Source organism: Esox lucius, chromosome 5 (assembly GCF_011004845.1).
Source record: "Esox lucius isolate fEsoLuc1 chromosome 5, fEsoLuc1.pri, whole genome shotgun sequence".
In the NCBI taxonomy this organism is placed as follows: domain Eukaryota; kingdom Metazoa; phylum Chordata; class Actinopteri; order Esociformes; family Esocidae; genus Esox; species Esox lucius.
The window spans coordinates 11,962,028-11,977,309 of record NC_047573.1 but is presented as its reverse complement, the minus strand read 5'-3'; the positions used below and the strand labels follow the sequence as shown (position 1 = coordinate 11,977,309).

The 15,282-nt window shown below is 46.7% G+C and overlaps 1 protein-coding gene across 6 annotated transcripts in view; it reads left to right on the top strand.

Annotated features, from left to right (window-relative positions):
- ccser2b (coiled-coil serine-rich protein 2b) overlaps positions 1-15,282 on the top strand; it is a 74,377-nt gene that overhangs the window by 50,361 nt on the left and 8,734 nt on the right. For 4 of the 6 annotated variants that reach the window (XM_010895648.4, XM_010895650.4, XM_010895649.4 and 1 more), the window contains 3 exons: positions 3,430-3,516; positions 5,058-5,144; positions 9,070-9,195. In XM_010895648.4, the coding sequence (XP_010893950.2) occupies positions 3,430-3,516; positions 5,058-5,144; positions 9,070-9,195 (300 nt within the window). Of the gene's footprint in view, positions 1-3,429; positions 3,517-5,057; positions 5,145-9,069; positions 9,196-13,243; positions 13,332-15,151; positions 15,192-15,282 lie in introns of all 6 variants that reach the window. The other 2 variants (XM_034292200.1, XM_034292201.1) reach the window with 2 other exon arrangements.

Sequence of the window (15,282 nt, the reverse complement as noted above, 5' to 3'; positions counted from 1 at the left end):
TGAGATGAAAGACAACGGTCGGAGTGCTGCGTTTGTACAACCGTTGATATGTCTTTGCATCCCGACAGTGACATCCCACCCTAGTCCCATAGGCCTACTGTCAACGCTCGTCCCGCCCCCATCCGCATCCCAACCTAGTCCCATAGGGCCTACTGTCAACGCTCGTCCCGCCCCCATCCGCATCCCACCGTAGTCCCATAGGGCTACTGTCAACGCTCGTCCCGCCCCCATCCGCATCCCACCCTAGTCCCATTGGGCCACTGTCAACGCTCGTCCCGCCCCCATCCGCATCCCACCCTAGTCCCATAGGGCCACTGTCAACGCTCGTCCCGCCCCCATCCGCATCCCACCCTAGTTCCATAGGGCTGCTGTCAACACTCGCCCCGCCCCTATCCACGTCCCACAGACAATTATCATCTCTGTGTGCCAATCTGACACGATCAATGATGAGTGTGTGAATCCTCAATGCGCCTGCTGTGATGGGTCACGCTAAAGGCTGTGTGTCTCTCTGCGAGCGATGGGGGGCTAAACGTTGGTGGTGATGGGAGGTGTGCAAATGCTGTATCCATCCTACTGTTTCATCCGCTTGGGAGGAGCCAGAAAGGAAACAGAGAGTGCGTTCCAATTAGCATGCTCGATATAGTGCACAGGAAGTGGTGCTCTGCTGAAGGGATAGACACACAACCTCGCTCTGAAGGGAGCTGGAAAGGACCCATTGACTGGACAAACACTCATGTGGATTTGATGTCTTCTTTATTGGGATCTTTGATCTTGTGTACAAAGTAATTCCATAAAAGCCTTGGGGACATGGGCCAAAGCCCCGCGCCAGTAGACAGAAAACCAATAGATGCTTGTTGACTTGTCAGATGATCCCCTAGTCTCCCTTCACTTCTCCCTACATGGCAAATTATGTCACAATTATAACCAAATTATAATTATTATGGGGTTTCATGTCTGCAATAAGTAAATCCTTGTCTATAGGTTTTGTGTCAGGATTGTAATGTTGTTCAGATCATCTCAGATTCACATCCTCTGAGCGTCCTGAGCTCCATTGATGGGCATAGGGCAGTGTGTATCCAAACTAAAGAGGAGCTTACAGACTCCTCCTAGGCAGTGAGACGACAGGGATTTGAGAGGATGAGATGGTAGAGGAGAGGGGGGGACAGAGGGATCAGTCTTCATCCTCTTCTCCACAGCTCTGTAGGGAGCACTCCGTCATCCCATGATCACACGGCAGCCCTGGTGGCTTGTTCTGATGTTTATTTATTGAATGCTTGATTGACACTAAAGGATCACTTCTCATGTAGTGGCTCTAGCCCATGTCGTTACTGTTTCTCTCTGTATTAGTTGAAACATGTTGTCTATATCCCCTTATACGCAGATCTGTTTACAGCCTGAACATAACAGATTTGGGCACCGATAAGCCCCTTAATTGGAAGACTGGTTGTGCAGTAATATGCCGTGAATGACCTTAGAGCGTACGTTCTCCTCTTGACTGACAGGATTCTGGACTGTGAACACAGTCCGCTACATCCCTCTGGCTAATTAGGACACTTCTGTTCATCTTTTGTTATGAAAATGCTGTAAATGAATAGGGAACATGAGACATTGAGGATTATAATACATTCTCTTTGATGTCATTCAAGCAAGTTAAACACCCGTGAGTCCAAATGTGAACTTCCTATTTCCACATCACAGAACTCTGTGTCAGTGTTCACGAACACTTATGAAACAAAGTACCCTGGGAGCAATTAGTGTTAACTGGCCTGCTCAGGGACAGAGGACAGATATATCACCATGCCGGGTTGCCAGTTACTGATTAGATTCTCTGACCGCTGGGCTACCTGCCGTTCCTGTGTTTGATGTGCAGTTAGAAGACAAAGACATCACGCCCAGTGTTGTTCTAAACAGAACTGGCTAATGTTCATCATATTGGGAAGATAATTCACAGCTGAACACTCCTGAATTCACCCGTGATTCAGTTCTACACAGATAATTATGATGTGCTTCTCTTAATTGCCTTGTTAAAGCCTAGCACTGTAAGATTGTATTGGATTTCTTAAATGGCAACGGTAACTACAAACAACACTACTACAGTGCGGTAGTGTGTCTGCCCCAGTTTCCCAGAGAACGACTACAAAAGGACCGAGCGAAACAAAAGCTCCTTGTTGTTGAGTCATTAGAAGTGCATGAAATGACTATGGAACTGTGTACACTTTGTAGATATGTTTGACCACTTGGAACACCAATAAGAGGTGTCACTCAGACCTGAATATTTTCAGATTTTTCTCTTCAACCCATTATATGATGGGGTGAGCTCTTCATCTTGAATTATTTCCCCATTGTCTCCAAACGGCTTTCTTTTAATTGCTACCGTTGTTGTGCATATTTTTAAATGTATTTATTCAATTAACCCTGTCCATATTAATTTAACCCTGTCCATATTCATTTAACCCTGTCCATATTCATTTAACCCTGTCCATATTCATTTAACCTGGTCCGTACAGGCCATTTGTCCGCAACCTCAGTAAGAGAATAATAGAAGTGTGAACTGTGCTATTAACTGTCAACTGTCGCGTAGGAAGATCTATTGGAATAATGAAGAGGGTTCTAGGAAAAAAAGCGACTTTTGCTCGAAACAGGCCCGACTTTTGGTAATGGAAATCAATCTCCTTTTCTCTTGTTCTCTTCATCTCCAAGGCTTTTCTTACATAGGTTCTATCAAACTGAGGGTGTTCTCTGAAAATGGCCCCTGTCACTGTGTTTACATAAATTGTACTTAATGCCTTCAAACTGCTGGCTCTCACTGGCTCACTGAGCAGTGTGGGAGCACTATTGAGTGCTTTTGTTAGCTCGACGTGCTAAAACCACTCCTGGCGTGGTTAGCCCCAAGCCTGACCAGGGGGTGGGATGGGACTCGGTGGAGTTGATTCAGCTTTGTGGGAAAGAGTCACAAACATATCTAAGGCAGCTATCATCATGTTGGGTTAGGTCTCTTAAAGGCCAGCTTTTGGAGTATGAAAACCTGTCAGACTCCTCCGCTGAGTAGTATCTGAGTTGCTGAAGTATCCAGACAAGCCCCTGACCCCCCCCCCCAGTATTTGTATACATCCTTTTCACTACTATTTTCTGGATGGGAGCTGTAGAGCTCTGTGAGAAATGGCCAACTGACATGGTATGATGGAGCATTGATCAGTTACACTTTAAAGTCCTTTTTATGTGTTTTCACCCACAGTAAAGCCTTATTGTTGGAACACCAGTCTTTAATATTGGGTTATCAACCCAGCCACTGCCAAAGAGCAGCTTTTCGAACCAGAGAAGAGAGGCTAAAGTAAAAATGTGGTTGGTAAAAATGACAAGTCAATCCAGTCAGTTGGCAAATGTTCTGTTTGACTCTTTAGAACGGTGTGTTTCTGTGTTCTTGTTTAGATGGAAGATGGTAGTGAGATGGACAACACTCTGACTCTGGATACCTTGAGTCCAGTATCCCGAGAGGACCCCATTCAATCTCCACAGGTGAGATCTACTGTTTAACTCACACACACTCACAGCTCCATGTAGAGAATGGATTAGACCCAAGTCATGTATCACCTGTTCCTGTTTTCTACCTGTGTACGGCTTGCCTGAGTGGTTCGAGTTGTTGATGGCTGGTTGATTGTTTGTGTACGTACCTTGTTTATGTCCACTGTGGAAAATGGTACATTGTCCAATTTCAGATTATCGTTTTCACTTTGTCAATGCTGTGTTGTTTGTGTATCTGCTTGTTCTCTGGGCGAGTAACATTTTCTATGTACAGTATATTGTACATTTTTCCAATTGTCTGCATGACCGGGGCACTTGCTTCTTTTTATCTCCTTTTTTAAGGTTTCAAGCAGTGTGTTCTATTACTTGTCCTCTCTACATTACAAGGGCCTTGGCCATCCGAGTCTCAGCCCCCTTCTGACCTGTCTGCATTACAGATCTGTACCTCGCTGGGCCAATGTACTCCAGCTCTGCCAGCTAGCCTTGCCCTCCCAGCGTGTCTGTCTGTCTGGGGCCGGCAGGGGGAGTGATAAGCCGCCGGAACGGTGGAGAGGGAGTCAGAATGAGAGGGGGGTGAGGGAGGGAGGGAGAGAGGGATGGGGTGCAGGAGTGGGACTGAAGACGCCACCGGCGACAAGTGAGATTAACCACCCTGAACCAGAAAAATATTGAGGACCCTAACAAGCTGGCAGAACCCCAAGCCACACCTCTTATCCCCCACCTTGGGAGCTGGCAGAGAGCTGCTTTAGCATAGCCCAGGCTCTGCCTGTATGCCCATTGACATGGGTGGAGGAGGCTCCAAACCACGGCTGTCCCTAAGTATTCTCTAGCCTACACTTTCACTGAGGGTGGAGCAAGAGCCAGAAGGCATTCGTAATGCATACTATAAATACATCCTGTTTAGAGGCGCGTGTACTAGTTCAGTGTGTTTGTCTGGCAGGGCTGAAGTGCGTGTCGGTGCCAGGGAAGGGAGTCTGCAGCAGGTGTTGGCCTGGCCAGAGGGGGCCTGACTGGGGGCACATGAGAGTGCCGCCTGGCCCTTAGGTTCCCCCTCCGTGTTTGACTCAGGCAGATCAGACCTGCATAGGCAGGACCCGCTGTGGTGCTGATCCAGACTGAGCGCTCCATCCTCCCCCCTACTGACAGGGGTTAGGTTCTCATTCCCGAGCTTCGCCCTCTCATCTTCGTCTGGCTTTCCACACATGCTTGCGTCCCTCTTTTTCCTCTGTCATTGTCTCTTTTTCTCTCTCTCTCTCCATCCCCCTGCCACGAGGCATCCCAGACTCACAGCCAGATTCGTGGTTTGTGACTCTGACCTATGATTTTGCTGATCGCATTTTGAGGCTACTTTGTTCCCTGACATCTTCAGTAGAATTAATCAATTGCATTCCGTCTCAGGTTTTGGCAGACCTACATGGAATGGTTGAAGATTAGTCTGGAGTAAAATGTGTTTGTTTAAAAGCCCGGAGGGGGTCAAATATCTGTGACTGAACTAAACATTCTTCTTTTTGTGTGTTTGTGTGTGTGTGTTACAGGTGGAGGAGCTGTTAAGAGAGGTGCAGGAGCTGAAAGAGGAGCTGAGGAGTAAAGACCAGATCATTGCTCAACTTACCCAGCAGATGGTTTGTGCTTACTAGTGTGACAAAGTTCACTCCCTAGGCTCCAAACATCCAACCTTTCTCCCGCCGTTGCTACCACTGTGACCCATCCGCAATGGCCGCTGTCAAACCCCAGGACTTGATTAGCGTCTCCCATAACCACAGCCACTTATAGATATAGCCACATAGTGACATGTCACCTCCAGTTAGTCGATAAGCCTCTCCTCTGCCATCCACTCTCTGTGGGGAACTTGCAGTAACTATGGGCTGTGTATATCTCTGGACAGGGACTGGACATGAGACTGGTCGTGCTGTGTATATCTCTGGACAGGGGCTGGACATGAGACTGGTCGTGCTGTGTATATCTCTGGACAGGGGCTGGACATGAGACTGGTCGTGCTGTGTATATCTCTGGACAGGGGCTGGACATGAGACTGGTCGTGCTGTGTATATCTCTGGACAGGGGCTGGACATGAGACTGGTCGTGCTGTGTATATCTCTGGACAGGGGCTGGACATGAGACTGGTCGTGCTGTGTATATCTCTGGACAGGGGCTGGACATGAGACTGGTCGTGCTGTGTATATCTCTGGACAGGGGCTGAACATGAGACTGGTCGTGCTGTGTATATCTCTGGACAGGGGCTGGACATGAGACTGGTCGTGCTGTGTATATCTCTGGACAGGGGCTGGACATGAGACTGGTCGTGCTGTGTATATCTCTGGACAGGGGCTGGACATGAGACTGGTCGTGGTGTGTATATCTCTGGACAGGGGCTGGACATGAGACTGGTCGTGGTGTGTATATCTCTGGACAGGGGCTGGACATGAGACTGGTCGTGCTGTGTATATCTCTGGACAGGGGCTGGACATGAGACTGGTCGTGGTGTGTATATCTCTGGACAGGGGCTGGACATGAGACTGGTCGTGCTGTGGTGAAAACTGTGGGAGAAGCATCTCATGTTCTTCTGGGCCCTTGTTGGGAAGTGGCTGTTTTGTGTTTCCTTACCTGGATGAGCCGGTCCTGCTTCCTGTCTTGGGCCCAGTGGCAGGGTGGGTGGTGAGAAGTGTGAGAAAGCTGAGGGAGAAAGGATGTGTCCATATGTGTTATTGATTGAGGCTTACCACTTTGCTGAATTCCTCTCCTCCAACGTGTTGAAAGGATACTTTTATTTTGTTCTCTTTCAACCACAGCTTTTTACCCAACAGTGTGGTGTTCATTACACGCGGATGTTTTTGATGCACCGTGTCATTTGTCAAATGTTTTTGACAACACATGATGGGCGGTGTGCAAATCGTTTCCAAATATTGATTTTCTATTCTATCCTGTAGTTTCCTTCTGTTGTGTCCCGTATAATGTATCCAATCAGATGGAGGATTCCAATTAATTGATGTAATTGGTCAACTAGTTCCAAATTCCCTGAAATCTACCATTCATATGGCACAGCTGACATTTCTTTAGCCGACTTTGGTGAAATTAGTGTCAGTCTTTAAACCTCTTCAAGCCATAGCAACCACTTCCTATTTCACAGAGCGTGTACTGATACATGATTTAAGGTTTCTTAATGTCTGGAATCTGGCTGGGTAGCTGATTCAGGGCCAGCGGATGGGGGATTCATTACGCATTTCTCTGCTGCTAATATTACCTTTGAAGTGGAACTGGCATATTGATCAACGGAGGACTGTTTATTTCAGAGAGCCATCCTCCTCCTGTTGCTGTATTTTCAGCGTGTCTTAGCTGATCTCCTTTATTACTGGAATCAGCCCGGATGCATGATCCAAGGCCAGAGGACCCGGGCAGGTAGCTGGGATATTCAGGACTATTCCTTCCCCCGAGGAAAACGCCTCTCTCTTCTGCTACTATCCCTTTTGAATATCAACTAGTGTATTGATCAACAGTGACAACATTTCTTAGTAGTAGTATGTGCCAGTTACTAGTTACTAGCCAGTGACTAGTTAGTAATATGGTGTAGTTAGTAGTAGTGTCTGCTAGTTAGTAATGTGGTGTAGTTAGTAGTAGTGTCTGCTAGTTAGTAATGTGGTGTAGTTAGTAGTAGTGTCTGCTAGTTAGTAATGTGGTGTAGTTAGTAGTAGTGTCTGCTAGTTAGTAATATGGTGTAGTTAGTAGTAGTGTCTGCTAGTTAGTAATATGGTGTAGTTAGTAGTAGTGTCTGCTAGTTAGTAATATGGTGTAAGTTGTAGTAGTAGTGTCTGCTAGTTAGTAATATGGTGTAAGTAGTAGTAGTAGTGTCTGCTAGTTAGTAATATGGTGTAAGTAGTAGTAGTAGTGTCTGCTAGTTAGTAATATGGTGTAAGTAGTAGTAGTAGTGTCTGCTAGTTAGTAATATGGTGTAAGTAGTAGTAGTAGTGTCTGCTAGTTAGTAATATGGTGTAGTTAGTAGTAGTGTCTGCTAGTTAGTAATATGGTGTAGTTAGTAGTAGTGTCTGCTAGTTAGTAATATGGTGTAAGTAGTAGCAGTAGTGTCTGCTAGTTAGTAATGTGGTGTAGTTAGTAGTAGTAGTGTCTGCTAGTTAGTAATGTGGTAGTGGTGTCTGCTAGTTAGTAATGTGGTGTAGTTAGTAGTAGTGTCTGCTAGTTAGTAATATGGTAGTGGTGTCTGCTAGTTAGTAATATGGTAGTAGTCTAGTTTGTACACTCTCCTTCCCACTCTGTTTATTATGTTATATATCATAATTGATCAGTCAAGTCAGCCTGCAGATCCTCGGTGACACTGCATGGAGTGGAGTTAATCAGTTTCAGTCTGTACTTGGATTTCCTTTTAATCTATAGACTGTATGTCATTGATTCTGTCTATAGGCCCCTTTGAGGCCTATGATGGTTTGCACAAGTAATTGTTTGCATGTGTAATCAGACTGAAGAGATTGAAGTAGGGGGATGAAATGTCCTGTGTTTAAAAAAGCCCTGGGGTTTTGAAGGATGCATGAAAGCCCACTTAACACAAAGCTGTCCTTTGTGTGTACATTGCCTGGTCGTAGTATAGGTAATGAGAAATGAGTCCTAATACAGAGAACTCTCAAACTGTATCGCTACATACAGTACAGAGAGGCTGTGCCTTAGACCTCTCTATGGTGTGTGTCTGTGTGCGCACGCACATGTGGTACTGTTTTACTATTTTGATTGTAAAACAAGGAAAATCAGTCCAATGTGGGGTTAAGTTAAATGTAAGCTTACTGTTAAGTTTAAGCATTAAGGGTTAAGTTTAGACATTAAGGTTTGGTTATTGAGGTTATGTTTAGGGTTCGGTTAGGGCTAAGTTTAGGATATCTTAATGGTACTTAATTGCTGGTGTGGTTGTGTGTCATTGGCCACAGCTGAAAAACCACCCTTGGTTTTCCCTCTTGAGGCTGTAAGATGAACCTTGCAGGATTTAATTAGTCTTCTGGGTTCTGGGTGTTTTCTTTGGGAAATAAAAGCGCTGTTTTTACCGTCTGTTTCAAGTGGGGCCAGTGGTCATTCCAGAAGCACTCGTACTGTTCATCATGGCTACTCAGTGTCCCTGGCTGAGACAGAGGACTCGAGAAAGGCTTCCTATGACAATACACTGTTTATGGAGTTGTTACGCTTCTACTTGAAATATTGTGGTTCTGTCCTTCCACATATGAGGTTCTGTCCTTCCACATATAAGGTTCTGTCCTTCCACATTCTTTTTGCTAAATGCAAATTATGACCTTCGTTTTTAAGTGGTCTGCTCGTCTTTTATTGTATGTTGGCGCTGATTGGGTCTTGCTTATCATCATGTTGGTCTGACAGATTAATAACTATTAATAAAGATGAATAAGAATCCATTCCAACTGCTGCCAACACAGAACTTGCCCTGCAACTGCAACCCCCCTGTGCAAAAATAAATCACTTAGACTAACTAAGACATTACTGAAGTGAATGGCCATCGCGTGCTTTTTCAGCTGAATGCCGTGTCTTTCTCTTGACCAGGCCGTTCCCGTGGAGCCTGTGAGATGCCATTGCCAGCAGCACAGCCCAAACGGGAGGACCCGGGAGAGGGTGACGGTGACCTACCATGACAAGGCCACCCAGACTCCTCCGTGGAGGGGACACGCTGTGAGTGCTGCTTCCTGAGACACACACAGATTACCTGTCTACTTCATACAGGGCTTTTTCATTTTGACTGCTTTCCCCAAAGTGTTACCTATTCCAAGTAGTTTTCCATCTAGGAGGAGGTGAAACATTGTTGGCGGTTATAAATCTCTATAGCTTTTTTGTAACTCCATACTGAAGCTGCAGACGAACACTTCATAGAATGAACTGGCTACCGGGTAAGTGTTCTCCTTCCCCACTCTGCTCGAGTTGTTGCCGGTGCTTTCCAGAGTGTTTGCCTCTCTAGCCTCTGCCACATTATGGCCAGACGGCGTGTTTCTGCAGCCCGGCGGCTTGTTGGAGCTGGGCGTAGTCCGGGCAGTGAAATGACTGGACCCCATGTGCGCCCACCTTGTCCCAGTCTCCCTAAGTTACTAAGTAACAGGGCGGTGTGTGGCGCGCCAATCACTAATGACATGAACATTAACAGATCTCGAAGGGGGCTGGCCGGCTGCTTTTTGGCCGGCCCAGATTAACCAGGCTTCCAGGATCGGTGCAGACCAACCAATGAGAGTTAAACGCTCCTATGGCAATAACCTAGAAATTGCCTTGGCATGCCACAAGCTGCCACAAGCTGTGACGGACAGGTTTTGTTGTGCCAGGCAGTGGCACAAGCCTGATTAGATAAAAAAAAGAAAAGAAAGAAAGCTCCGCTTGAAATATGTGCTGCAATAACAGGGGGCAGGGGTCTTATTTCTACACCTGGCCAAAGGACCCAGGCAAGCGGTACGATGTGCCCCCCACCCCCCCCGCTGTGGGTGAAGAAGTGCTGTTCAATCATAGACGCCCACACTTGGTGGAGCCGTACTTTGGGCCACTTGTGTCCTGTCATGATTGGATTTATCCCCCCCCCTCCTGTGTCGCGGTTTTAGAATAAGGTGTGTGGGGGAATAAGGGGGTGGGGAGTTGGTTGGGTTCAAATTTACAGCTCGGGTTTGTGCTTCATCTGAACAAGGTAATAGGCAAGTGGTTCCATGTGTGCAGGGAGTGGGCAGCGGGGTGGTGGGTGATGAAGGGTCTGTCTGGTGCTTAGACTAAGGCAGCGCGCGCTCCTACAAGGGGTGCAGGGAGAGATAAGAGGACCAGCAAGGCTTCCGCTGTGCTCACCAAGCCCAAGGCACACACCTTGTGCCATGCTGGTCTAATTGAATTCGCCAGCGTTCAGACACACAAGTGCCCGGTGGCGCTCGCAGATAAGTCGGGTGTCGCTGAAATGAAAGCTTTTTCCGTCCTCTTCATTCCCCCCCCTCCCCGCTCCCCGACTTTCTTCCCTGTAAAGCAAACTGCGTGGTTTCATTTGAAGGGGAAACATAGCGTGTAATAGCTCTGACATTTCATTTTTCATTTATGTGGAAATCTGTGAGAACCTTCTCCCCACTGTATCAAGATAAGGGAAGAAAGTGTGGCGTGCCGGCGTCGACACACAAGGCCTGATGAGGGGGGGTTCGAGAGCGTCTCCGTCTCCGAGGCGCAGCATTCCCCACCCAGGCTGTCTTTTAGTGCTCCAATGGCAGTTTGTTTTTCCATCTTTCGGTTGCCCTCTGTCCCTTTCATCTCCTCGTGTGCTGGGCACAACGGGCTGTTGGAATCGGAGCGGTGCGTACCTGAGATTGTCTTTACACTGTGTGATGTCACCGAGAAGTCTGGTGTTGGTGTTGGACAACCGCATTCTCTGGGGAGACTCATGCCTCGCGGTCACTGCATCCGTCCGTGCGTGCGTGTGTGTGTGTGTGTGTGTGTACCACGCTAACGGTTTCTTGTGCAAAAATGTTAGCCCCTCCCGCTCAAAGAAAAGCACCCCGGTGGACGAATCGAACCGTAGCCCCACGAATCAATGCTGATCATTGGAACCAGCAACTGTGTCTTGACGGACAGATACAGATGGAGGGACGGAGGTAGAGACAGATGTGTGAGGGAGAGAGAGGAATTACAAAGGGATGAAAGAGATGTGAAGTTGTAGTGAGCTTGGGAAATGATGCCGTCTACACAGGGCAGGGAAACTGGTAACCACCGTAATAAATTGATCTTCGAGAGCTGTATACAAACCATTTCAGCCCACCCAAAGCAAAGGTAAACTCAGCACCCGGCCGCGCCACTCGCCCCGAGCCACCCACACTTCCCGTAATGGCGCCTGCCGCTGTCACGTCAGGCAGCTATGAGTCTACAGGGCTCCCTAATCTTCATTTCTTATCGTCGTCCCTCATGTCAAATGGCTCCCTGGCAGGTGCGTTTCAACCGGAGGAGGGTGACTGTAATTGTGTTGTACAGGGAGACATCTCAGACACCCTGGCTGGGAATAGACTAAGACAGAGTGGCGCTGCAGAGCGTGGGTGTAGCATCGGGGAGATGGGCTGACGACTCCTGGGAGGCATGGAGTGGGCTGGTCTTGTACCAGAGCTGCGATCTTACCCAGCACATTCCTTTATCAATTTGAGACACTGGAGAAATGTAAGGTGCCGGGATTAATTAAGACGGACAATCCCGTTGGACCATTGGTTGTCCGGGCTTTGAATAGACGTGAGTCAACTCACCTCAGCGCCAGTAATCAACTCACCTCAGCGCCAGTAATCAACTCACCTCAGCGCCAGTAATCAACTCACCTCAGCGCCAGTAATCAACTCACCTCAGCGTCAGTAATCAACTCACCTCAGCGTCAGTAATCAACTCACCACAGCGCCAGTAATCAACTCACCTCAGTGCCAGTAATCAACTCACCTCAGCGCCAGTCTCCATCTTACGTTCCATTCCTTTAACTTCAGTCTTCACAAATGAAGGTTCATTCATTAAAGGATCATTTCACTTTTTGATTTTTTATGTTAGATTGTTCTTCAACAATCTAACATCAAAAGATGTTGACAGGAAAAGATGTTGACAGGAGTCTACATGCCAAGAGAAACTAATCCTGCAATTATTTTAATTAAAACCGCAATTAAAAGTTTATTAAAAAGTTTTAGCCACAGGTAGCTGCTAAACTTCAATTGAAGTAATAAGGGTATGTGAGTATGTTTAAAAATATATCTCCAAATCAACTGAAATCAGCTGTTAGTTGAACATCAAAAACATTCTCACACGGCCTGATTACTTCTATTGATTTTTAACTCTAGTGGTGGCTGAAGTTATCTGAAGACTGTAATGGCTGTTTAAAGAAAAACTGTAATCCATTGTGCAGTTATATTGGCCCTAAGACTGATTTTCAGTGTATGAGACCATCCAACATCAAGTTTAAAAAAAGTTAATGAACAGACAATTTTATCCTGATTGGGGTATATAACTGTCAGGGTCTCCAATCTCAACAATTATGCAGAGATATGTTGCTATCTTGTTGCTAAGCAACAGATTTTAGTTTTTCCAAGTGAAACCAGCCTGTCAAGTTGTTAGCTCACATCTAAATTCTCCAACTAAATACATATTGCATTTCCAACCACAAAACATCTTAGCTTGAATGTTAAGTGTAAAAACAACAACTTGCCTAGCTGACAAGTGAATGTTTGTTTTTGACTTTAAAATGATATATAATTATATATATCTTTCAGGCTCTATATATTGTCATGAAAAATTTTAATTTTATTCCAAACAACCAGTGAGCATGTCTGCCATAAATCTTGCTGCAGTCTGAGTAAGTGCTAGTCTCTTTGGCAAAGACAAACCGTTGAATGTCATGTAAAAAGAGTGACTAGATGTCTACCACACACACACACACACACACACACACACACACATGTACTCTGTATCTTTGGAGAAGCACCAGTATAAGCCCCCTGAATATGCCAAAGGCGGATACCTAACCATCCACGATCCTGTTCCATATCTGTGATCCTCAGATATCTCCCTTGTCATTGACATGCCGCGCCCCGTCTCTTTGTGTGTGGGAGAATGGACCCTAATCCCCCAGTACCCCAGCTCCACAGAGGGCTGCTGGGCCCGGCTCTGTTCTCTGTTCTCTCTGCCTCCTCTGGCCCTGTTCTCCGGTGTGTGTCACCTCCTGTGTGGTGTCTGTCTTCTCTCTGTACAGGGTGTTCTCCGTGCTCCCTACCTCTCTCCCTGGCAGAGCTCGTACCAGGGGACCCCGCGGGCGAGCATGCCCCACCACGGCAGACAGAGTGAGTCTCTAACAAGTGCCCCGTCCCTTCACGCCTTAGAAACCATTGCAGCAGTGCCTTCATGCCATCCTCACTCCGCTCCGCTTTAGTTCCTAGAATCTTAAGAGCGCCAGCATCATGCTGGCTGACCACACTAGCCCAGACAGTCAAGCCCATGGAAAGCTCTTCCTTCTGACGGTCAGTTTTCTGTCCTGTCCAGTTAGCTCTCATTTGGCTGCCCTCAGCTGGTCAGTGCTGTTGAGCAGACGATCGTGACTCCACAAGCCGTTCTTGTGGTTTCTGAGCTGGCTGACACGTGAAGGTGTTTCAGGCTCCTCACTAAACCCTTTCCAAGCCGTGGGAGCACAGTTACACCCACCGCACGATGAAAAACACTTCAAGACCAAACCGAATGTAAAGATTCAGCAGCAGAGGGAAAAGCTAACCATGAAACGGCAAGAGAGAACCTTTAATTTATTCCCTGTTTGCCCTTTGATATCTCTCTCTCCGTGGGACTGGTTAAACGCCTTCGCCTAAATCTACCAGACGGTATCCCTCAAAGAAGACCCCAAAACCTCCCGAGCCTTTATTTCACCCCCGTCCCCCGACCCTGCCCCCCCCAATCAGCTGTGCCCCCCCCCCGTCCCCCTCAGGTTTGACTGAGTGGTGGGGCCATGAACCCACACATTTCAATCAAGAGACACTCCACACACGTCTGCTAATCGCCGAAGAGCTCCCTCAGTAATTGAACTAAAATGTTTTTTAATGTATTTCTTTTTCATCCGGCACTGGCGGAGTGATGAAAGATCTTTTTAAGGGGGAACTAGAGAATGAGACCGTACCCGAAGAGGATATAACTGCTGATGTATCCATGTTGTTTTGTGTTCCAGTTGTTTGTGCTGGAAGTGTATGTGACTAAAGCCATTTGACATCCCCATCTTAACACAGAGCAAATATCATTCAAAGCAAATATCCAGCCGTTCAATACATCGGTACATTGCTAATGCTGTGTTCTTATGATCAATAGCAATGGCACTCTGATTGTTCAACTGTGATTATATACAGTCTAGTATGTAGCCTGTATGATTTTATTTGTTTTCATTAAGTTTCAGTTTACACTGAAAGGGTTTTTAAGCCCAAAATGGATGAATGGATGGATGAACTGTATAGTGCAGCTCATTCTCTGGGAACCCCTGTTATAAGAAACAACACTAGGGGAGTCAACACCCTTTAATAATACTAGGGCAATTCACCTGGTCCGGGATATCTGGAGCACTTCTGATTTCCATTCCCCCTTTCTAATAAGGCTGATTCAGACCTGTGACACCAGGTGAACACAATTCATTACCAGGTAAAAAAATAAATAAAAAAGAGGTGTTTGTGCCCTCCAGGAGTTGAATAGCCCAAATGTAATCTCTCAGCCAAAGCAGGCCCATATTGTTCCACCCCTGTTTGAACACCTGCGAAATAGATTTGTCCCAATGATCAGTGATGGAGTTTCTTGTTAGTCTTGGCCTCCGACAGCCTGTTGACAGACTCTACAAGACTATTCAGTTTCCTGTGCCTGTCCACAAGAGATTGTCAACAGCACAAAACATGTCTATTTCTGAACGGTACACAGGCACTGAACCCTGCTTAAGTGTGTATTATGGAAAACAGAATCTCATTTTATAGAACATAGAGCATGCGAACAGATCTGTGAAAATCAATGGCTTCAAAATGGACTGGTGACTCCATCCATTCTGGTCGGTCCATTACTCTAACCTGAATCCCTCCTCCTCCTCTCTCTCTGTGTGTTGTTGTTTTTCTCCCTCTGCCTCTCCCACACTGCCCTTGGCAAGGAGTGGAGCAGCTAGTGCATTACTTCAGAGATACGGCGTGGTACAGTACCCTTCAGATTTCTCCCATCCCTCCTTCCTGTTCTCCGTTCCCTCCGTCCAGTCTGCATGATGAACAATGCCCTGTCCTGGTC